This window comes from Sapajus apella, unplaced genomic scaffold (genome assembly GCF_009761245.1).
Source record: "Sapajus apella isolate SASKATOON/1434 unplaced genomic scaffold, GSC_monkey_1.0 scaffold68, whole genome shotgun sequence".
Taxonomy (NCBI): Eukaryota; Metazoa; Chordata; class Mammalia; order Primates; family Cebidae; genus Sapajus; species Sapajus apella.
The window spans coordinates 5,598,964-5,620,038 of record NW_022437008.1 but is presented as its reverse complement, the minus strand read 5'-3'; the positions used below and the strand labels follow the sequence as shown (position 1 = coordinate 5,620,038).

Below are 21,075 nucleotides of genomic sequence, written 5' to 3'. Positions count from 1 at the left end.
GAAACCAAATGTTGGCTTACAACATTCCAGAAACTGGAACCCATGTTCTTCTCAGCTGTTGCACTGCTTCTCTTTTCTCTTTCGCCTCCAAGCTCTTGGAAAGCAATGTCTACACTCTGTCTACACTACCCCCTTCTTGTTCACTGCCTGGATCCCTGCAGTATGGCCACTGCCCCTGCTGATCCTCTGATACTGCGCTTACCAAAGGGGCCAATTCATTCCCGCCTTCAGAGCCAGAGTGCATGTTTCAGGGTTCGGCACACTTGTCCATGTGCTCCTTTCCAAGCCTGTCTTTGTTTGTTCCACCAGCCAAGGGACCTGCCAGCACCCAATGCACATGCTTCACGTTGCCCAACCTTCACTTCTTCTGTCTTCCCCCACCTCGGCGCCCCATGTTTTGTTCTGGAATATCCACTTGGCTCTTTGAAAGGCTCTGAACCAATTTCCTCCATGAATATCCTGACTTCTGGATTGCATGTGTTATCACTGTTCCTCTGACTACTTTTAGGTTTAGGACTGGCCTTACGTACACAGGTTATGTCTTGGACAAGCCATACTGAGGTCTACATTTGTGGACTGCACAGTGTCACCTCCCACCCACTCCCAACTTCCTGAAAAGTGGCTCCTCAAACCCTCTGCTCTACTAGAACCATAAGCTAAAGGAAGCATCAGCTAAAACCTCACCATATTAGTATTCATTAAAACCTCCTACCTGAATCAGTGATTACTATGGTGTTTGAAAATGTTTTCTAATGGTGCATAACAAATTCCCACACTGTTATTAACTCGTCGTTCTGTAGGTCAGAATGGCTGCTCTTCTGCTCAGAATCTACCAAAGCTAAAATTAAGGTGTCTCCTATGCTGGATTCTCATGTGGAGCTCAGGATCTTCTTCCAAATGAATGTGATTATGGCAGGATTCACATCCTTGCTGTTGCAGTACTAAGGACCCCGTTTCCTTGCTGGTCGTCAGCTGGGAGCCATTCTCAGCCAGAGGCTGCCTGCATTCCTACCTACATAGTCCGGGCAACATCTTCACATCAGCAGTGGAGACCTTTCCTTGCCTCCAATCCTCTCAACACCTGAAACCTCTTTTGCCAAAAAGACTCAGTCCCTTTCAAGAACTCACCTCATTTCAAGAACAGTGTTGCCCAGGCTGGGGTGCAGTGGTACAATCTTGGCTCACAGCAGTCTCTGTCTCCCAGGTTCCAACAAGTCTCCTGCCTCAGCTTCCTAAGTAGCTGGGATTAAGAGGCGTGGGCCACAATGCCCGGCTCATTTTTGTATTTTTAGTAGACAGGTTTTGCCATGTTGGCCAGGCCGGTCTCGAACTCCTAACCTCATTAGGTGAGGCCCATAGAGGATATTTTCCCTAACTTAAAGTTAACTGATTTCAGACCCTAATTGCATCTGCAAGACGACTTCCTGGAAGCCTACAGACTAGTACTTGACTGAGTAACTGGAGGAGTGTGTACACCAGGGAGCAGGAATCTTGGGGTCACTACAGAGTTCTGCCTACCATACTGGGGATTTCCTGTTCCATCGTTCCATTAGGTGATGTTCTACTTTAAGAAAAACTTTTCCCCTTTCACTGAACTTCTTTCTCTATTCTTTCCTTTCTTCTGTCAGCATAGACCCAAGAATTCTCTTTTTTTTTTTTTTTTTTAAGACTGAGTCTGTCGCCCAGGTTGCAGTGCAGTGGTGCAATCTCAGCTCACTGCAACATCTGCCTCTCGGGTTCAAGCGAGTCTGCTGCCTCAGTCTCCCTAGTAGCTGGGATTACAGGTGCCCGCCACCACGCCCAGCTAATTTTTGTGTTTTTAGTAAAGACGGCGTTTCACCATGTTGGCCAGGCTGGTCTCAAACTCCTGACCACAGGTAATCCGCCCGCCTTGGCCTCCCAAAGCATTGGGATTACAGGCATGGGCCAGCGCGCCCGACCGGAATACATCTTTAATTCAGGACTTTACAATCCCCTGACATTACTCATTTTGATCCCCTCGATAAATCTCTCTCTTACTGGGCTTGTCTAGTCCCTCTCTTCCGCAGCTCCTGAGAGACCCTCCTCGCCCCACCCACCCGCGAGGCCTGCAGGGAGAGATCAGTGGGAGGAGGAGGAGCCGAGAGCCGCCACTTGGGCTTCCAACCAATCCATACCAGGGTGGGCGGAGCCCACATCCTGATTGGCTCCAGGCTTGAGTCCTCGGGTGGCCGAGAAAGGCGGGGCCACGCCCCCTAACGAGGCAGCCAATCAGGACGTGGGGTTCTGATTTCTCCATTGTGAAGCTCCATCGTTTGTCGGTTTGGGTCCTGGGATTCTGGTTAGCACAAAGGGAAGCCTAGTGGGTCTGGCGCTCCGTTTTCAAGGCACTTGGAGTCCGACTTTGTCTTAGGGGAAAGCCCATGGCCCCGAAAACTCCTCCTGCCGCCCAGCCAGCTCCTGACGCGCCAGCTGCCTCAGGCACGCCAGCTGCTCCAGGCGACCCCGCTGCCCCTGGTGCCCCCGCTGCCGCAGGTGCTCCAGCTGCTCCAGGTGTTCCAGCTGCCCCAGGTGATCCAGCTGCCGCGGGTGCTCCAGCTGCCCCGGGTGCTCCAGCTGACCCGGGTGCTCCAGGTGCCCCAGCTGAGGCGCCCCAAGAGCCACAAGAGCCCACACAGACACCAGAGGAACTAGCATTTTATGCCCCAAACCACATATGTTTGACCATCTTCGCTATATTTTTATTCCCTCCGCTTGGACTTGCAGCTCTGTACTTCTCTCACCAGGTAAAATAATCCCCAAGTTAATTTTTTGAAACCCAGTCTCGCTCTGTCGCCCAGGCTGGAGTGCGGTGGTGCAATCTCAGCTCACAGCAATCTCTGCCTCCCGGGTTCCAACGATTCTCCTGCCTCAGCTTCCCAAGTAGCTGGGATTAACAGGTGTGGGCCAAAATCCCCGGCTTATTTTTGTATTTTTAGTAGAGATGGGTTTCCCCATGTTGGCCAGGCAGGTTTCGAACTCCTGACTTCAGATGATCCACCCGCCGCGGCCTCCCAAAGTGCTGAGATTATAGGAATAAGCCACCGCACCCGGCCTGCCCTGTCCTCCATTTGGCCCGGGCATCTGGTCCTGTCCTGGGACCTGCGTAGGGGCTTTCCCTCAGTGACTACATGTCTCCAACTCCTCTGCCCAGGGTTTCTGGACTCAGAAACCTACATCTATGCTTCCACCCCTACAGACTAACAAGGCCAACCAGAACAGCGAATGGGAAGAAGCTTACACCAACTCAGGCCGAACTGGTTGGCTGGGTGCATTCGCAGTAATGATCGGCTTAGGCCTCATTTATGGCTTGACCCTGTATTATTGAAGGCCAGGCATAGTAACCCAGGGGTCCGCTCCCCAACCAAGCCACCCACCAAAACACTAACCAGCCAAGTCAGCCACCAAGCAAGAAACTCAACCACTGAGACATCATCTAGCCAAGAAACCCTCCAACCAAGGAACTCAACATTCAAGAAACCCACCAGCCCGGGAACACCCAGACCACCTGCCTGTACTGCTTCTACTCACTGGGCTCCAGAGCTGTCTTCATCCACCCCAGAGGGTCCATACTAAATGCCCTAGATCCCTTTAGCTCCTTGACACTGGGCTGTTCTTCCAGAGAATCTTGAAACCAAAAAAAACTGGAATGGAATGTTCTGATTTCGTGTGTGTGTGTGTGTGTGTGTGTGTGTGTGTGTGTGTGTGTGTGTACATGCCCATGATTGTTTTCTGGGTCAGTGGTCAGTATTGTGTTTCCCTCCAGCTGTTTCCTAGTCTATGAAAATCAGGTTGTCGTAATGGGGAAGCCCACAGACATAGAATTCAGGCAGCTGTGGGTTAAAAACTTACCACTGAAACTGAAAAACTGTATAGCCCTGAACAGATACTTTTATTGAGCATAGTTCCTTTGCCTGTAAAGCAGGCCTAATTGCCAGTGATATTATGGGGATGATATTTAGAAATCTGAATTCAGTTGTATTCTCTAGGCATCTTCTTATTTCAGCTGGAATTGGAGATGTCTAGTGTCTCAGGGCAGCAAAAAGAAAACAGAAACCTCTTCCAGCTTCTGATATCCAAATGCCAAGCTCTTAGGGGAAGAATGGAAAGCCCTCAAGAAATGCAAATAGGCGGGGCGTGGTGGCTCATGCCTGTAATCCAAGCACTTTGGAGGCCAAGGCCGGTGGATCACCTGAGGTCGGGAGTTCAAGACCAGCCTGACCAACATGGTGAAACCCTGCCTTTATAAAAATAAATAAATAACCCAGAAATGCAAATAGCTTTGGCAGAATAGCTGATGAAGACCACCTCTCCCTCACTCCAGAAAGGCATTGGTTCCCCACTCATGGAAAAGGAGATGTAGAGATTAGATAATAGTACATCCATAAGGAGACCCCTGGAACCTGCATCGGAGGAAGAGAGGTGTCAGAGACCCCAGCTATTATCTGTATTCCCTCCTCTCAGATAAGGCCTAGAAAAGTTCCAAGTTCTCAAATATGCTCAGATATGCTATATGGTGGAGACATTTACAAAGAAATGACCTCAGACAGCCAAGGATGATACCCCATAGCCCCGCCTGGTGAGAAGAAGGGAGTTCCACAGGAATCCCAAGTGCCAGGTGGAGAGAGAACTACAGAGGAAAATAGGGATAAGCCGGGAGCCATCCTGCATGATTCAAAACAGAGATCAAGACTGACACCATGGGCTACAGACACCCAGGGGCTGCTTCCAATGCCCAAGCTTCATGGACAACCCCAAGTTCAGAATCAGGTTAATATTTAGCACAATATTTAGCAGAATTAAGTTCCCACCACCACAAAGAATAGGGATTCTCAGTAGAAATTCAGTGGAGCTGCTGGGGAAGAGACTGCTCACTCTCCCCCAGGGCCCATCGCTTCTTTGTCCTGAGAACATTGCTTGGCCACATCTCAGAGATTCCGCTCTGCAGCCATGAAATGCGCTTTGGTCCTGTGGAAAATGAGTAGAGCTGACATATACCACAAGCAAATCTGGCTTTTCAATGTCTTCTGGGACACTCCTGTAAGCTCCTCCTCCCCTGGCCAACAGGACAAGTGATATCCATGTGATGATTTAGAAAACCATGTGTTGCTGGGCGTGGTGGCTCACACCTGTAATCCCAGCACTTTGGGAGGCTGAGGCCAGCAGATCACCTGAGGCCAGGAGTTCGAGACCAGCCTGACCAACATGGAGAAACCCCATCTCTACTAAAAATGCAAAATTAGGCGGGCATGGTGGCACATGCCTCTAATCCCAGCTACTCAGGAGGCTCAGGCAGGAGAATCACTTTAACCTGGGAGGTGGAGGTTGTGGTGAGCCAAGACAGCACCATTGCACTCCAACCTGGGCAACAAGAGTGAAACTCCATATCAAAAAGAAGTAAATAAATAAATAAAAATACAAAAATTAGCTGGGCGTGATGGTGCATGCCTGTAATCCCAGCTACTTGGGAGGCTGAGGCAGGAGAATCACTTGAACCAGGAGGCAGAGGTTGTGGTGAGCTGAGATCACACCACTGCACTCCAGCCTGGGCAACAAGAGTGAAACTCCATCTCAAAAAAAAGAAGGCCACGTGTTGGACACATGGCAGAGCCCCCATTAGCCCATTAGCCTGGATCCCTGAATCATTCTAGGAACAGTCTCCTTTCCCCCAACTGCCTCATGTGGTCAAGCAGAAAATAGACTACATGTTGGCATGACATGCTTGGCCTGTTTCCACAGCCCAAACCATCTGAACCAGTGCAGATGCAGGAGAATAGAGTTCTATTCCTTGCACATCTCATCTGGGATTATAGCTTCAAGTTCACACCCAACAGAGACATCAATCTTGCTGGGTGGTTTATAGAAAATAATAATAGAAGGAAATAACAAAGGTTTTAGTCCACCTTAATTCTAACTGTTGTGATGCTGAGTGTTTCTCCTCTGTGGGCCTAGGTGTCTGGGCAGATCCCGTGTGTTTGTGGGGCAATGCTCCGTGTTATGGGGATGCCTGAAGACAGGATGATGCCTAGTTGTCTGTCGTGTTAGTGGATCAAATTTTATTTTTCCAATTGAATATCCAATCAAGAAAAAACATTAATTTGTCCATCCCTTCCCCTGACTTTAAATACCACCTTTACTGTATACAAAATTTTCACATTAATGTGTGACTGCTCCTAGACTTTATTTCTGATCCAAAATCAATTTTGCATTACTACTGTTTTATAGCTTTATTTGTTTTCTGATTGGTTAGGTCTTCTCTCATTTCTCAAAGATTTCTTAGGAACTTACATGTATTTTATTCTCTAGATGAGCTCTAGAATCTGCTTGCCAAGCTCTGTCTTTAAGATCTTACCTGGCCAGGCACAGTGGCTCATACCTTTAATCCTAGCACTTTGGGAGGCAAAGGCAGGTGGATCATCTGAGGTCAAGAGTTCAAGACCAGCCTGGCCAACATGGCGAAACCCCGTCTCTACTAAAAATACAAAAATTAGCCGGGTGTGGTGGTGTGTGCCTGTAACTCCAGCTACTTGGGAGGCTGAGGCAGAAGAATCACCTGAACCTGGGAGGCAGAGGTTGCAGTGAACCGAGATCACGCCATTGCACTCCAGCCTGGGCAATAAGAGCAAAATTCCGTCTCAAAAAAAAAAAAAAAAAAAAGAATAACTATAATAAATTTAAATACACTAAATATATGATATACTTAATGGTGAAGGACAGAATAGAATACTTTACCTCTAAGTTCAAGAACAAGAAAAGGATGTCTGCTCTTGACACTCCTATTTGACATAGTGCTGGAAGTGCTAGTCGCTGCAAGAAGAAAAGGCATACAGAACCCAGCGCAGGGGTCACGTCTGTTATCCTAACACTTTGGGAGGCTGAGGCAGGAGGATCACTTGAGTCCAGGAGGTCAAGACCATCCTGGGCAACACAGCAAGACCCCATCTCTACAAAAAATACTTAAAAATTACCCAAGCATGGTGGCACGAGCTTATAATCCTAGCTACTCAGGGGGCTGAGGCAGGGAGATCACTTGAGCCCAGGACTCTGAGGCTGCAGTGAGCTATGATCACACCACACTGCACTCCAGCCTGAGGAACAGTGTGAGACCCTATCTCAAAAAAGAAAAAAAGCACATAGATTGGAAGGGAAGACATAGAACTATCTCTATCTACAGGTGACATGAGATATATATACGTGTGTGTATGCGGGTGTGTGTGTAGTTGATGCAAAAATGATTGCAGCTTTTGCCATCAAAATTAATGACGGCCGGGCATGGTGGCTCATGCCTGTAATCCCCGTACTTTGGGAGGGATTTTTTTTTTTTTTTTTTTTTTTTTGGAGACAGAGTCTCACTCTGTCACCCAGGCTGGAGTACAGTGGCATGATCTCAGCTCACTGCAACCTCCACCTCCTGGGTTCAATGATTCTCCTGCCTCAGCCTCCCAAGTAGCTGGGATTACGGTGCCCGCCACCATGCCCAGCTAATTTTTGTATTTTTAGTAAAGACAGCGTTTCACCATGTTGGCCAGTCTGGTCTCAAACTCTTGACCTCAAGTGATTCACCTGCCTCGGCCTCCCAAAGTGCTGGGATTATAGGCATGAGCCACCACACCTGGACTGCTTTGTTTTTTGAGACAAGGTCTTGCTCTGTCACCCAGGCTGGAATGCAGTGGCATAATCACAGCTCACTGCAGCCTCAAATTTCTGCACTCAAGCCATCCTCCCACCTCAGCCTCCCGAAAAGCTGGGACTACAGGCAGACACCACCATGGCTGGCTAATTTCTTTTTCTTGTGTAAAGATGGGGTCTCACTATGTTGCCCAGGCTGGTCTTGAACTCCTGAGCTCAAACAATCCTCCCACCTGGATCTCCCAAAGTGCTGGGATTATAGGTGTGGGCCACTGTGCCCAGCCAATTATTGTTGTTTTAAGAGTTATTTATGTATTTTAGATATTTTAGATACTCCTTTATAAGTGTTTTGCAAATATTTTCTCCTAGTCTGTGACTTGTCTTTCCATTCTTGGTTTTTGTTTTTGTTTTTTTTTCAGACAGGGTCTTGCTCTGTTGCCCAGGCTGAAGTGCAGTGGCATGATCCTAGCTCACTGTAGCCTCTGAACTCCTGGGCTCAAGCGGTCTTCCCTCATCAGCCTCCCAAGTAACTGGGACCAGCAGCACATGCTGCCACACCCACCTAACTTAAAACAAATTTTTTTTTAGAGATGGGGTCTCTCTATGTTCTTCAGACTGGTTTCAAACTCCTAGGCTCCAGCAGTCCTCCCACCTCAGCCTGCCAAAGCGCGGGGATTACAGGTACAGGCCACTGCACCCGACCTCATTCTCTTAATATGTTTTAAAGGTCTCAAACATGTTCAGAGCCCCCTGAAAAGCTCATAGACCCATGGCAGATGTGGTATCTAATTGGTTTTTTTTTTAATAGCAAAAAAAATCTCCACACAGATAGAATGGGAATAACTGGGGCAAATGACAGCTGTGAATAAAACAGACATCCAGGAGTCACAGCTGCCAATCTCTCCTCCAGGAAGCCCACCTGGATTGCATCAGTTCATGGCACTCTCTTCTGCCTCTCAGTCCTCAAGAGGTGTCTGAAGCTGGCTTCAGCTCTTCCTGCGAACCTATTTCAGTGGTGATCATGGTCCCCTGGGCCAGAGACCTGAGCCGCCCCTTGGAGGTCTCTCTGGCTCCTCACACTCGAGGCTCCATGCTGTCCTCAGGATCTCTCCCAAAACAGCTTTTCCTCACACGTCCCTGTTTCAAAGTCTGCCCCATCCAATCCCTGGGCCAGGAGCCCTGAGCCTCACCCTGAATCCCCTCCCTCCCTGCAGTCCATCAAACTTATGACCCATTTACTTGGCCTCCTCCTCCCTGCCCCAGCACTGTCCTCACCCTTCACCCCTTATCTTACTCCAGTTTCCTCCCTGGGTACCAAGCTCTAGTCTCACCCCATCATCTTTCCCCCACTTGCTGACTCAACAACTGTTTATTTATTTATGAGACAGAGTCTCACTGTGTCACCCAGGCTGGAGTGTAATGGCGTGACCTCGGCTCACTGCAACCTCTACCTCCTGGGTTCAAGCGATTCTCCTGCCTCAGCCTCCAAAGTAGCTGGGACTATAAGCGCAAGTCACCATGCCTGGATGATTTTATTTTTAGTAGACACACGGTTTCACCATGTTGGCCAGGCTGGTCTCGAACTCCTGACCTCAAACGATTCACCCACCTCAGCCTCCCAAAGTGCTGGGATTACAGGCATGAGCCACCACGCCCGGCCTAGTTCAACAATTATTTTGAAAGCCAAGCTCTGAACTGGACACCGAGGATAAAGTGGTGACCTAGGCAAGCACGTTGAGTGAAAGGTCCCTAAATGCTGCCATTCCTCAGGGCCAGGTCTAAGCCCGCATCTTCCTCTGCTCTGGGTCTCACACCCAGCGCTTCAAGGTCTCTGTCCTAGCCCAATGAGCTCTCCAGAACTCCAGCCCTACTGCTTTCTGAGACATCCCACAGACCTCTCACACCTGCGGTGTCTCAAATTGACCCAACCCTGCGCTTATTTTTACCGCCCCTACCTGGTGGTGTACCAATCTCCCCACTGAACTGTGAGCTCCATATAATAGGGACCAGGTCTATCTTGATCACTGTGGTGTCCCCAGGATCACCCAGCACAGGGTCAGCTCCCTGAGTTTATGGAATGGTAAGCACGAATGAATGGGAAAATGGATGCCCGGGAAATGTTAGGGTCATGCTATCTGCCCCTACCTTCCACCCAGACATGGGAAACCTGTTTCTTTTCTTCTTCTTTTTTTTTTTTTTTTTTTTAAGATGGGGTTTCACCATGATGGCCAGGCTGGTCTTGAACTCCTGACCCCAGGTGATCCACCCACCTCGACCTCCCAGAGTGCTAGGATTACAGGCGTGAGCCACTGCGCCCGGCCCGGGAAACCTGTTTCTGAAATCAAAGAGCAGTAAGTCCAGGATCTCATCGCCTGATTCCAGTCCTCCTAGGATGCAAGTGCCACTTTGTCAAGAAAATAAAGAGGGCGGGCGCAGACGCTCACGCCTGTCATCCCAACACTTTGGAAGGCCGAGGCGGGAGGATCGCTTGAGCTCAGGAGTTCAAGAGCCCAGAAGTTGAGACTAGCCTGAGCAACACTGGTGAGATCCCATCTCTACTAAAATTAAAATGGTTAATTAAAAGAAGAAAAAGAAAAGAAAGGGAAGTGCCTGGGCGCGGTGGCTCACGCCTGTAATCCTAGGATTTTGGGAGGTCGAGGCGGGTGGATTGCCTGAGCTCAAGAGTTCGAGACCAGCCTGGGCAACAGAGTGAAACCCCTTCTCCACTAAAATACAAAAAAATCAGCTGGGCATGGCGGCACGCTTGCAATCCCAGCTACTCGGGAGGCTGAGACAGGAGAATCGCTTGAACCTTGGGGCGAAGGTTGCAGTGAGCGGAGATCGCGCCACTGCTCTCCAGCCCGGGCAACAGAGCAAGACTCCATCTTAAAAAAAAAAAAAAAAAAGAAAGGGAAGCCATCAAGGACTGTTTTGCCTCTTCCGGGTTAGCTGGTAGTGAGCAGGAGAACGAGGAAAGGCAAGCGGGGCCGCCCTTTTCACTTCCACTCAAAGAGAACCACCCGGGAAAAGCGAGAACTGCAAGACCCAGCCTTTCCGCACCAAGACTTTGCAGCGTCGGGGCCTGCGGTTAGCCCGGCAACCGATGACGTCACCGATGGCGCGTTCGTGACGTCAGAGGCGGGCGCCACACTTGAAGACGCTGAGAGAGGCGGTGGCGGTGGCACCGCTGCGGCGCTGTCATGGAGCTAGCACAGGAAGCGCGGGAACTGGGTTGCTGGGCGGCCGAAGAGATGGGGGTGCCCATGGCGGCCCGGGCCCCGGAATCGACGCTGCGCAGGTGAGGATCCCTCCTGGAGTGAGGACTCCCCACCCTGGAGATTGGGTCTCCGGGAGTGAGAACTCGACCCCTCATTCTCCATCGAGAGGAACCCGAGTTACTGAGTGCTCCCTACCCTGGGAGGCTCCCCAGAGTGAGGTCCCTAGCACTGGTGAGGATTCTCCACGAGTTAGCGAAGACCCCTCTCCTTGTGGAAATAGGATGTCCAGGGTGAGGCTGTCCCCGTAGCACCTCCTCTTCCCACACTTACCCTAACCAAGGAGAACACTCAGAAGTTAGCCGTGGCCACCCTATTGGGGATCGACTCTGTAGGAGTGATATCCACATTTGATCATGAGAACGCACTTCCTGGCAGTACATCCCCCACCTTCACCTCTGGATGTGACTGGATAACCCCCTCCCAGGAGAAAGGGAGCACGGCTGCCCTCTCCCTCCTCCTGCCCCCCGGAATGAGAATACCACCACACTTAGTGCAAAGATCCAGTCCCTACCAAAAAAAAAAAAATGTTTTACCAATTAGCTGGTTGTAGTGGTGCCTGCCTGTAGGCCTACCTACTCTGGAGGCTGACGTGGGAGCATCGCATGAGCCCAGGAGGTTGAGGCTGCAGTGAGTTATGATCGTACCACTGCACTCCAGCCTGGGCAACAGAGCAAGACCCTGTCTCTTAAAAAGAAAAAAAGAAGAAAAAAAAAGTATGGGCCTTCCTTCCCCCAGAAATAAGAACTCCCTAGTAAAGACTTTCCCTACTACCACGAGAATGAGGATCTGGCAGCCTGCGTGCTGCCCCAGGCATATTCTTACACACTCTCCCCACAGGCTGTGTCTGGGCCAGGGGGCTGACATCTGGGCCTACATCATGCAGCATGTGCACAGTCAGAGGTAAGCTGGGCCGGAGCAGGGGAGGGGGCACCAGTGAGGCCCACAGTAACTCCTCCTTCTGCCTCTGCACTGTAGGACTGTCAAGAAGATCCGGGGAAACCTACTCTGGTAACTGCTTCTTAAAGCTATCCCTTCCTATCTTCCCCACTGCCATCAACCCCTGTCCCTACTATGCTGTCACACTTCTTGCCCTCCCCCCTGCAAGCCCCTGTCATCCACTGACTCTGGCCTCATTTTCCTAGGTATGGCCACCAGGACAGTCCACAGGTGAGAAGCACATGCTACAAGATTATCTTTCATCCAAAAAATGACTTGTAGATCTTCTGCTCTAAGTCCAGCTAGGTTCTGGGTGACACTGGGTCACAAGACAGCCCTGATCCCCGTCCTCACAGGTTTTATAGTCCTGTGAAGATAGCATTAGCTCGGCCAGACACAGTGGGCCACACCTGTAATCCCAGCACTTTGGGAGGCCAAGGCGGGCGGATCACCTGAGGTCAGGAGTTCGAGACCAGCCTGGCCAACATGGTGAATCCCTGTCTCTACTAAAAATACAAAAATTAGCTGGGCATAGTGATGCACACCTGTAATCCCAGCTACTTGGGAGGTTGAGGCAAGAGAATCGCTTGAACCTGGGAAGCAGAGTCTGCACTGAGCCAAGATTGCTCCACAGCACTCCAGTCTGGGCAACAGAGTGAGACTCTGTCTCAAAAAAAAAAAAAAAAAAAAAAAAGAGATAGCATTAATTAGCTCGGGGTGGAGAGGTGGGGCATAGATATGTGGCAGCAAAGCTGATAACGAGAGAAGGGACAAGTTTGGGAGAGATGCAGAGGCCAGTTCGGGACCTAGCAGGTGCAAGGGGCTCAGATGACATCTAAAGGGAGGTTTCCAGGAGGCCTTGGGACTTCGAGGTGCAGGGCTTTGGGAGGAGATCAGGACTGGGACAAAGATGTGGGTGTCACCAGCACACAGACAGGAAACAGGCTGGCAGGGTGGGTGAGGCAATCCCAGGAGGAAGGAGGGAGCCAGTACCCTAATGCTTCTGTATCAGACACAGAAACTGCTGAGCAAAAACCTCTGCCACCAGTTGAGGAGCCTGGTACCCCTCAAAAGACAGGCCAGGCTGAGTCCTGCTCAGACCGTGCATCTGACCCTGAATCTGATCCTCCCAGGTCCGTAGGAAGTTAGAGCTGGAAGCTGCTGTGATCCGCCTGCAGGCAGAGATCCAGGAGCTCAACCAGAGTCTGGAGCTGATGGAGCGAGACACTGAGGCTCAGGGTAATCCAGGGGCCAGAAGATGGGCAGCAGCAGAATGTGGGGCAGGGAAGGTGCTGATGGCTACCCTGTTCCTCCCACAGACACAGCCATGGAGCAGGCACTTCAGCACACACAAGACACCCAGCGTCGAGCTCTCCTCCTCCGGGCCCAAGCTGGGGCCATGCGAAGACAGCAGCATAGGCTCCGAAATCCCATGCAGCGGCTGCAGAATCAACTGAGGCGCCTGCAGGACATGGAGAGGTGGGCCTCAGGGACCCGCCCTCACCAGGCTGGGCCGCCAGTCATTCTCTTAGAGACCCCAGGGCTCTGCCCTGATCCCTTCTTGGGTTCCAGAATTCTCAGCTCCCACCCTTAGGATGGAAGGTCCACGAGACCAGGAGGTTTTGTCATCTCAGTTACCTGTATTTCTAGTGCCTGGAATGATACCACTTGTATACCTAGAACACTAGCTCTGGGAAAACGGCCACAAACAGAGAACAAGTCCCTGCCCTCCTGGAGTTTATACTCTGATACACAGAAGACAGATAGTAAACTAGGAACCAAACAGACCCTATCATTTCCGGTAGAGATGAGTGCTGTGAAGAAAAGCCTATAATAGAAGGGAGAGCGAGATGCTGCCCTAGCAGGCGTGGTTAGGGAAGGCCTCTGAGGAGGTAACATTGAGTTGGGAGAGGAGTTTCTGTGGAGAGGGTTTCTGCAAGAGCAGAGGCAGTGCATTCAGCATGCAGGAAGAGCAGCCAGGGGGCCAAGTCAGCTCCAGTTTCTCAGGCAAGATAGAGAACCTGAGGAGGTGAGGGTGAAAGAGTGGACAGAGAACTGTAGATGATGCATTGTGATTTTACCCTGATACCGGTTCATGCCCTGCCTTGGTCACTTAAAATTGGATGACCTTAGGCCGGTCACAGTGCCTCACACCTGTAAACCCAGCACTTTGGGAAGCCAAGGCAGGTGGATCAGTTGAGGTCAGGAGTTCAAAACAGGCCTGGCCAACATAGTGAAACCCGGTCTCCACTAAAAAATACAAAAATTAGCTGGGCGTGGTGGCACGTGCCTGTAGTCCCAGCTACTCAGAGGCTGAGGCAAAAGAATCACTTGAACTCAGGAGGCAGAGGCTGCAGTGAGCCAAGATCACACCACTGCACTCCAGCATGGGCAACAGAGTGAGACTCCAATTCAAAAAAAGAATTGGGCTGGGCATGGTGGCTCATGCCTGTAATCCCAGCACTTTAGGAGGCCAAGGTGGGCGGATCACGAGGTCAAGAGATTGAGACCATTCTGGCCAACATGGTGAAACCCTATCTCTACTAAAAAATACAAAAATTAACTGGGCGTGGTGGTACGTGCCTATAATCCCAACTACTCGGGAGGCTGAGGCAGGAGAATTGCTTGAACCCAGGAGGCACAGGTTACAGTTAGCCAAGATCACACCATTGCACTCCAGCCTGGCACCTGGCTCTGTCTCAAAAATATATATATATATTGAGTGCTCTTAGGCCGGGTGAGGTGGCTCACGCCTGTAATCTCAACACTTTGGGAGGCTGAGGCAGGTGGATCACCTGAGGTCAGGAATTCGAGACCAGCCTGCCCAACATGGTAAAAACCTATCTCTGCTAAAAATACAAAAATTAGCCAGGCGTGGTGGTAGGCACCTGTAATCCCAGCTACTCAGGAGGCTGAGGCAGGAGAATCACTTGAACCCAGGAACAGGAGGTTGCAGTGAGCCAAGATTGTGCCACTGCACTCTGGCCTGCGTGACAAGAGCAAAAAAAACTCTGTCTCCCCCTCCAAAAAAAAAATTGGGTGACCTAGGGCAAGGTATTTAACTTCTATGTGCCTCCGATTCTTAAGATCTGTGGAATGGGGATTATATTAATACCAAGCTTATAGGGTAGACGATAAATCATGTAAAGTGCTTACAAAAGTGCCTATTAGCCATTGTTACTATTCTGGGTTGTTTTTGTTTTTGTTTTTTTGAGACGGAGTCTCGCTCTGTCACCCAGGCTGGAGTGCAGTGGTACAATTCAGCCCACTGCAACCTCTGCCTGCCGAGTTCAAGTGATTTTCCTGCCTCAGCCTTCCGAGTAGCTGGGATTATGGACATGTGCCACCACATCTGGCTAATTTTTGTATTTATAGTAGAGACGGCGTTTCACCATGTTGGCGAGGCTGGTCTCGAACTCCTGACCTCAAGTGATTCACCCACCTCAGCCTTCCAAAATGCTAGGGTACAGGCGTGCACCACCGCACTGGGCCCATTGTTATTCTGAATGTGCTGGGGAAACATCACATTATTTTGAAGGGATTTGAGCAGGGACATGATCATCCTTCGGTTTTAACAGAGTCATTGACTTCTGAGTGGAGAACAGTCTCATGGGGCAAGAGCAGTGGGGAGGCTAATGCAATAATCCAGCTGGGAGGTGACAGTGGCCTAATCTGGAGATGGCTCCCGAGATCTAGGCTTAGTGATTCTTCTGACTGGCCTTGCTGGTAGTGAGAGGAGATGAGGTACAGACATCTGTTCTCCCAGGGACCCTAGCCCCAGCTGCACTTCTCCCTTCAGGAAAGCCAAAGTAGACGTGACCTTTGGATCCCTGACAGCGGCAGCTCTGGGCCTGGAGCCTGTGGTCCTGGTAAGAGTCTCCCATCATGGGAGAAGGGGCAGGGAGCCTGGAGTCAGGCAGATGCCAGGGTCCCCCTCAGGTCCCTTCCTCTTCTTCTCCCTAGCGTGATGTCCGAGCAGCCTGCGCCCTCCGGGCCCAGTTCCTGCAGAACCTCCTGCTTCCCCAGGCCAAGAGGGGCAGCCTCCCGTGAGTGTCCCCAGCCCCCAGAGATCCTGCAGAGAACCTGGGCTTTGAGGGTGGTGGTGTCTCTTGTTTATTAATTCCCCAGACACTGAGCTTCTGGGCTACATTCTATAGAAGGGGACTTCTAGGCTTGGAAGAGAAGGAGACAGACTCATACTAACAGTGACAGCCAGGTCAGGGCTGTCGGGGGAATTGGGAAGCCTGAGAAGCTCTGAGCACCCCAGAGGCAGTGCCCTTCCCAGCTAAGAAGGCAGGGAGGGGAGAGGTTCTCTGGTGAGGAGGCTTACCTGGGGTGAAGGGTCCAGAGAGTGTCCCAGATGAACAGCCCATGTAAAGGCCCCAAGTTGGTATAATTGGGGAACTCAGGTGTTACAGGCATAGGGATGATGACAGCCCCTACCTTATAGGGTGGTGGTGGTAACTAGAGGATAATTGATGTGTATTATAACATTCTCTGTCCCCTTATCCAACCCCACAGAACCCCTCATGATGACCACTTTGGCACTTCCTACCAGCAGTGGCTGAGCTCCGTGGAGGTGAGAGGGGGGCTCTCAGGAAAACCCACCCCCTCTGGCCCCATGATCAAAACTTAGGGTGCCAGGACCTAACTCTTGATGACAGCCCCATTCCCATGGGGTCTCAGCTCACAGCCCTGCCCCCATCCTGCCCTGACTTCACCCTCCCTGCCCCTAGACGCTGCTGACAAACCACCCCCCAGGCCACGTCCTGGCTGCCTTGGAGCACCTGGCTGCAGAGCGGGAGGCAGAGATTCGGTCGCTGTGCGGTGGGGATGGGCTTGGCGATACCGAGATATCCAGGTGTGGGGCAGGGTGTTCCTACAGTCGGGGAAGGCCTGGTGGGTGGGTGAGCTGGACAGGAGTCAGGACCTGGCCTGGCCACCTGCTCATGGGTGGGACTGAAACACACTGTCTGGTGGGGTGGCAGGACTGATACTCGCCACCCTCGAGTACCGAGGCAAGGCCACAGCATGGCTCCCTCAGCAGCTCTGCCCCCACCCCAGGTCCCAGGCCCCGGACCAGTCAGACTCCAGCCAGACCCTGCCGTCCATGGTTCATCTCATGCAGGTGACCCCAAGGCTCGCCGCCTCGTTCTAAGACCCTCTCAATCCCCTCACCCATGGACCATGCCCACCCTGACTCTGTACCCCCATTGCAGGAGGGCTGGTGGACTGTGGGTGCACTGGTCTCCCAGCGGAGCACCCTCCTGAAGGAGCATCAAGTCCTGACCCAGCGCCTCCAGAGCCTGGTGGAAGAGGTGGAGAGACATGCCCTAGGATCCAGCGAGAGGTGAGGGGCCCCCGGGGCAAAGGCCTCTAGGCCGTCTCGCTTCTGGGTATCTCAGCCTATTGGGCTTTTTCAGCCCCTATGGCTCCTATCTCTGCCTCCTCTCCCTGCGGTTTCTCTCCCTGTTTATGGTCCCCTGTGTGACTCAGTCACCCTCCTCTCCTTTGCTCTCCTCTGCTTGCCCTACAGGCAGGCGTGGATACTGGGGCTTCGGGGCTGTGGCCTGTGGGTGGAGCTCAAGTCCCTGCGTGCTCAGAGCCAGGAGCTGGAGGATGCAGCCGGGCATCGGCAGCTCCTGCTGAGGGAGCTACAGGCCAAACAGCAGCGGATCCTGCGCTGGCGCCAGCTGGTGGTGAGAGGCGGGGCCTGGGGAGAGGCCAGGGCCTTGTGGAGGGCCAGAGAGGAGGCTTCGAAACTGTGGCTAAGAACTGGGCCTGAGCCCGGTATGGTAGCACATGCCTGTGGTTCCACACTTTAGGAGGCTGAGGTGGGAGAATCACCTGAGCCCAGGAGTTCAAGGCTGAAGTGAGGTACAATCGCACCACTGCACTCCAGCCTGGGTGACAGAGTAAGATGCTGTCACTTGAAAAAAAATAATAATAAAGGCCGGGCACGGTGGCTCATCCCTGTAATCTCAGCTTTGAGAGGCTGAGATGGGTGGATCACCTGAGGTCAGGAGTTCAAGACCAGCCTGTCCTAGAGATATGGTGAAACCCTGTCTCTACTAAAAATACAAAAAATTAGCTGGGTGTGGTGGCAGGCGCCTGGACCTGTAAATCTGGCTACTTGGGAGGCTGAGGCAGGAGAATCGCTTGAAGCCAGGAGGCAGAAGTTGCTGTGAGTTGAGATCACGCCACTGCATTCCAACCTGGGCAACAAGAGCGAAACTCTGTCTCAAAAAAACAAAAATAAAAAAAGAGAATACTGTCACTTAAAAAAAGAACTGGGCCTCCTAGGCAACAGGAGCCCAGGTGAGACTCCCAGGCAGAAGCGGGACCTGAGCAGAGAGGCGCACTGAGGCTGGGAGGTGGGAGGAGTGAGTCTCAGGGTATCCCGGTTCCTCAGGAGGAGACACAGGAACAGATCCGCCTGCTCATCAAGGGAAACTCAGCCAGCAAGACCCGCCTGTGCCAGAGCCCAGGGGAGGTGAGAGGGGAGTTGGGTGAGGTCTTGGTAGAGCTGGATCTGCCGGAATGGGGCTGGGTGGGCTCAGGCTGCCCCACCCATCTCTCTCCTTCCCCGAAGGTGCTGGCTCTGGTCGAGCGAAAGGTGGTCCCTGCATCTGAGGCAGTGGCCCCGCAGAGCCGGGAGCTGCTGCGCTGCCTGGAGGAGGAAGCCCAGCATCTGCCCCATGTTCTGTTGGGTCCACTGCTGCGGCACAGCCCTGGAGAGTGAGCCTGGGGCTGCCCCAGCCCTGCCCCACATCCCCTGCCATGGATGACTGTCACTCCCTGAACCTCCTTCAAAAAGATAACCCCAGACCCCCAGTGTTCATAGGCTGCTAGACCTCACCCTCGGGTCACTAGCCCTGGTATGGCACCCTAGTCCCCAGACCCACCTTGAAGTTCCTGGGCCCCCAGACCCTCCAGAACCCAAAGCCTCCTCTCAGTGCCCACCCAACCCAGACTTCTCCCCGCCCCCAGGTTGAAGCCGCTGCCCACGGTCCTACCGTCCATCCATCAGCTGCACCCCATGTCCCCGAAGGGCTCCAGCCTCATAGCACTGAGCCACATGCTGGGGCTGCCCCCAGGGAAGGTGAGTGCTGGTCTCCTGTGACTCGTCTCCCTAGCCCCGCCCAAGGTGACCGTCTTTCCCTCCTCCTCCAGGCCTCAGAGCTGCTTCTGCCAGCAGCTGCCTCTCTTCGCCAGGACGTTCTATTCCTGCAGGACCAGCAGGGCCTCCGGTGCTGGGATCTACTCCACATGAAGACCAGCCTGCCACCGGGCCCTTCCACCCAGGGTAGGCCTGCCCTGCTGCCCCATCCAGCCTCCCCGCCCGTTCCCACTACCAGCTACCTGCACAAGTCCTTACCAGCAACCCCACTGCTTACACTGTGCCCACTGTGTGCTAAGGGCTTTAAACATTCTCCCTTGTTTCATCTGCCCAGCACAGCAGTCCCATGAGGTAAGAGCTGCTGTTTTCTCCATTTTACAGAGAAGGGAACTGAGACAGAGGTTAATAGGTTGCCCAAATGGCAAAGCTGGAATTTGAATCCAGGTGGTCGGAAATGGGTCTGTGCTCCCAACCACTAAGCTACGCTGCCCATCAGCTCTCCACACGTTCATTCATCGCCATGACATAGTACAAAGTTCAGAGCCTGGGAACCCTCTCCACCCTGTCTCTTCTAGCTGTATGGCTTCCCGGTACCTTAGTGTCCTCCTCAGTGGAGTAAGCATAATAGCTTACTGAGGTGCTGGGCAGATCCAGGCAGGGGACCCACACAGGGCACTGAACACTGCCTGGCATGCAGTAAGCACCCTGCGTATCTGGTGGGATTAGCATCATTGTGTGCACACACAGTCCCTTGGAGTCATTATCATGAGGAAAGGGACTTTTTTTTAATTGAGACGGAGTCTTGCTCTGTCTCCAGGCTGGAGTGCAGTGGCCATGATCTTGGGTCACTGCAACCTCTGCCTCCCGGGTTCAAGCAATTCTCCTGCCTCAGCCTCCCCAGTAGCTGGGACTACAGGCGTGCACCATCACACCCAGCTAATTTTTACATTTTTAGTATAGACAGGGTTTCACCATGTTGGCCAGGATTGTCTCGATCTCTTGACCTCATGATCTGCCCACCTCAGCCTCCCAAAGTGCTGAGATTATAGGCATGAGCCATCGCTCCCTGCTAGAAAGGGACTTTTAAGACCCCCAGTTAACAGATGAAGAAACTGAAGCTCAGAGAAGTCGTTCATTCCTGGATTCACTCAACAAATACTCACTGGGTGTCTGCCAGTTGCCGGCCCAGATGGCTTGAAGGGGAGTGAGGAGAAAGCTCCCCACCCCAGGGGTTTCCCCCGATGGAAGTAAGGAGTAAAGAATGAAAGGATAAACAGACGGAAGAGAAGAACTGCTGAGAAATGGACTGGCAGTGCCAGCAGCACTGGAGGAAGAGACTGTGTTCAGGCCTCTGAGTTTGGGGCTCCCTGCCCTCCACCTCTCCACAAGGGGAGGGAGCAGTGTGTTCAGGAGCAATGAAAGCAGCCCCAGACCCCGCACAGCCTCTGCCCACTGTGCCCTCTGCCTAACTTATGGGTTTTATTTTTTTTTTTTTTGGGACAAGATCTCGTTCTGTCACCCAAGCTGGAGTGTGATGGTTCCATCCCGGCTTACTGCAGCCTCAACTTCCCAGGCTCAAGCCATCCTGCCTCAGCCTCCCAAGCAGTTGGGACCACAGGCATACACCAGCATGCCTGACTAATATATTTCTTATAATCATGGGCATCTTGAACTTTACACATCTGTAAGGGAACTCCTGGTTCTCTCTATCCCAGAAAACAATTTTGTTCCTCCACTTCTTAGTGTCCTCACTTCCTAAATGATCTCATCCTCACCAGGCACGGTGGCTTACTCCTGTAATCCCAGCAGGTTGGGAGGTGGAGGCGCGCGGATCACCTGAGGTCAGAAGTTCAAGACCAGCCTGACCAACATGGAGAAACCCCATCTCTACTAAAAATACAAAATTAGCCAGGCATAGTGGTACATGCCTGTAATCCCAGATACTTGGGAGGCTGAGGCAGGAGAATTGCTTGAACTTGGGAGGCGGAGGTTGTGGTGAGCCAAGATTGTGCCACTGCACTCCAGCCTGGGCAATAAGCGTAAAACTCTGAGGAGGCTGAGGCAGGAGAATTGCCTGAACCCAGGAGGCGGAGG

The 21,075-nt window shown here is 52.1% G+C and overlaps 2 protein-coding genes across 3 annotated transcripts in view; both read left to right on the top strand.

Moving 5' to 3' along the window:
* Nucleotides 1-2,224: 2,224 nt before the first annotated feature.
* On the top strand, nt 2,225-4,142 carry LOC116530945 (transmembrane protein PMIS2-like). The gene is made up of 2 exons (XM_032249542.1): nt 2,225-2,765; nt 3,218-4,142. Exons 1-2 carry the CDS (start codon nt 2,403-2,405, stop codon nt 3,344-3,346), a joined length of 492 nt encoding a protein of 163 aa, XP_032105433.1. The 5' UTR covers nt 2,225-2,402; the 3' UTR covers nt 3,347-4,142.
* Nucleotides 4,143-10,645: 6,503 nt separating this feature from the next.
* HAUS5 (HAUS augmin like complex subunit 5) overlaps nt 10,646-21,075 on the top strand; it is a 13,281-nt gene continuing 2,851 nt past the window's right edge. The window contains exons 1-17 of one of the 2 annotated variants that reach the window (XM_032249498.1): nt 10,646-10,945; nt 11,763-11,825; nt 11,901-11,933; nt 12,068-12,092; nt 12,995-13,100; nt 13,181-13,340; nt 15,661-15,730; nt 15,825-15,907; nt 16,383-16,440; nt 16,598-16,722; nt 16,926-16,989; nt 17,081-17,211; nt 17,398-17,560; nt 18,274-18,354; nt 18,454-18,599; nt 18,852-18,963; nt 19,035-19,167. In XM_032249498.1, coding sequence (XP_032105389.1) covers nt 10,848-10,945; nt 11,763-11,825; nt 11,901-11,933; nt 12,068-12,092; nt 12,995-13,100; nt 13,181-13,340; nt 15,661-15,730; nt 15,825-15,907; nt 16,383-16,440; nt 16,598-16,722; nt 16,926-16,989; nt 17,081-17,211; nt 17,398-17,560; nt 18,274-18,354; nt 18,454-18,599; nt 18,852-18,963; nt 19,035-19,167 — 1,651 coding nt within the window. In that variant the 5' untranslated portion in view covers nt 10,646-10,847. Of the gene's footprint in view, nt 10,946-11,598; nt 11,826-11,900; nt 11,934-12,067; nt 12,093-12,994; nt 13,101-13,180; nt 13,341-15,660; nt 15,731-15,824; nt 15,908-16,382; nt 16,441-16,597; nt 16,723-16,925; nt 16,990-17,080; nt 17,212-17,397; nt 17,561-18,273; nt 18,355-18,453; nt 18,600-18,851; nt 18,964-19,034; nt 19,168-21,075 lie in introns of those variants that run through there. The other variant, XM_032249497.1, reaches the window with a different exon arrangement.

Excerpts from the sequence above, each read along its gene's own strand:
- LOC116530945 (XM_032249542.1), top strand. The coding sequence starts at position 2,403 with ATGGCCCCGAAAACTCCTCCTGCCGCCCAGCCAGCTCCTGACGCGCCA. Across the intron at positions 2,766-3,217 it reads CTCTGTACTTCTCTCACCAG|ACTAACAAGGCCAACCAGAA; the intron begins GTAAAATAATCC and ends CCACCCCTACAG.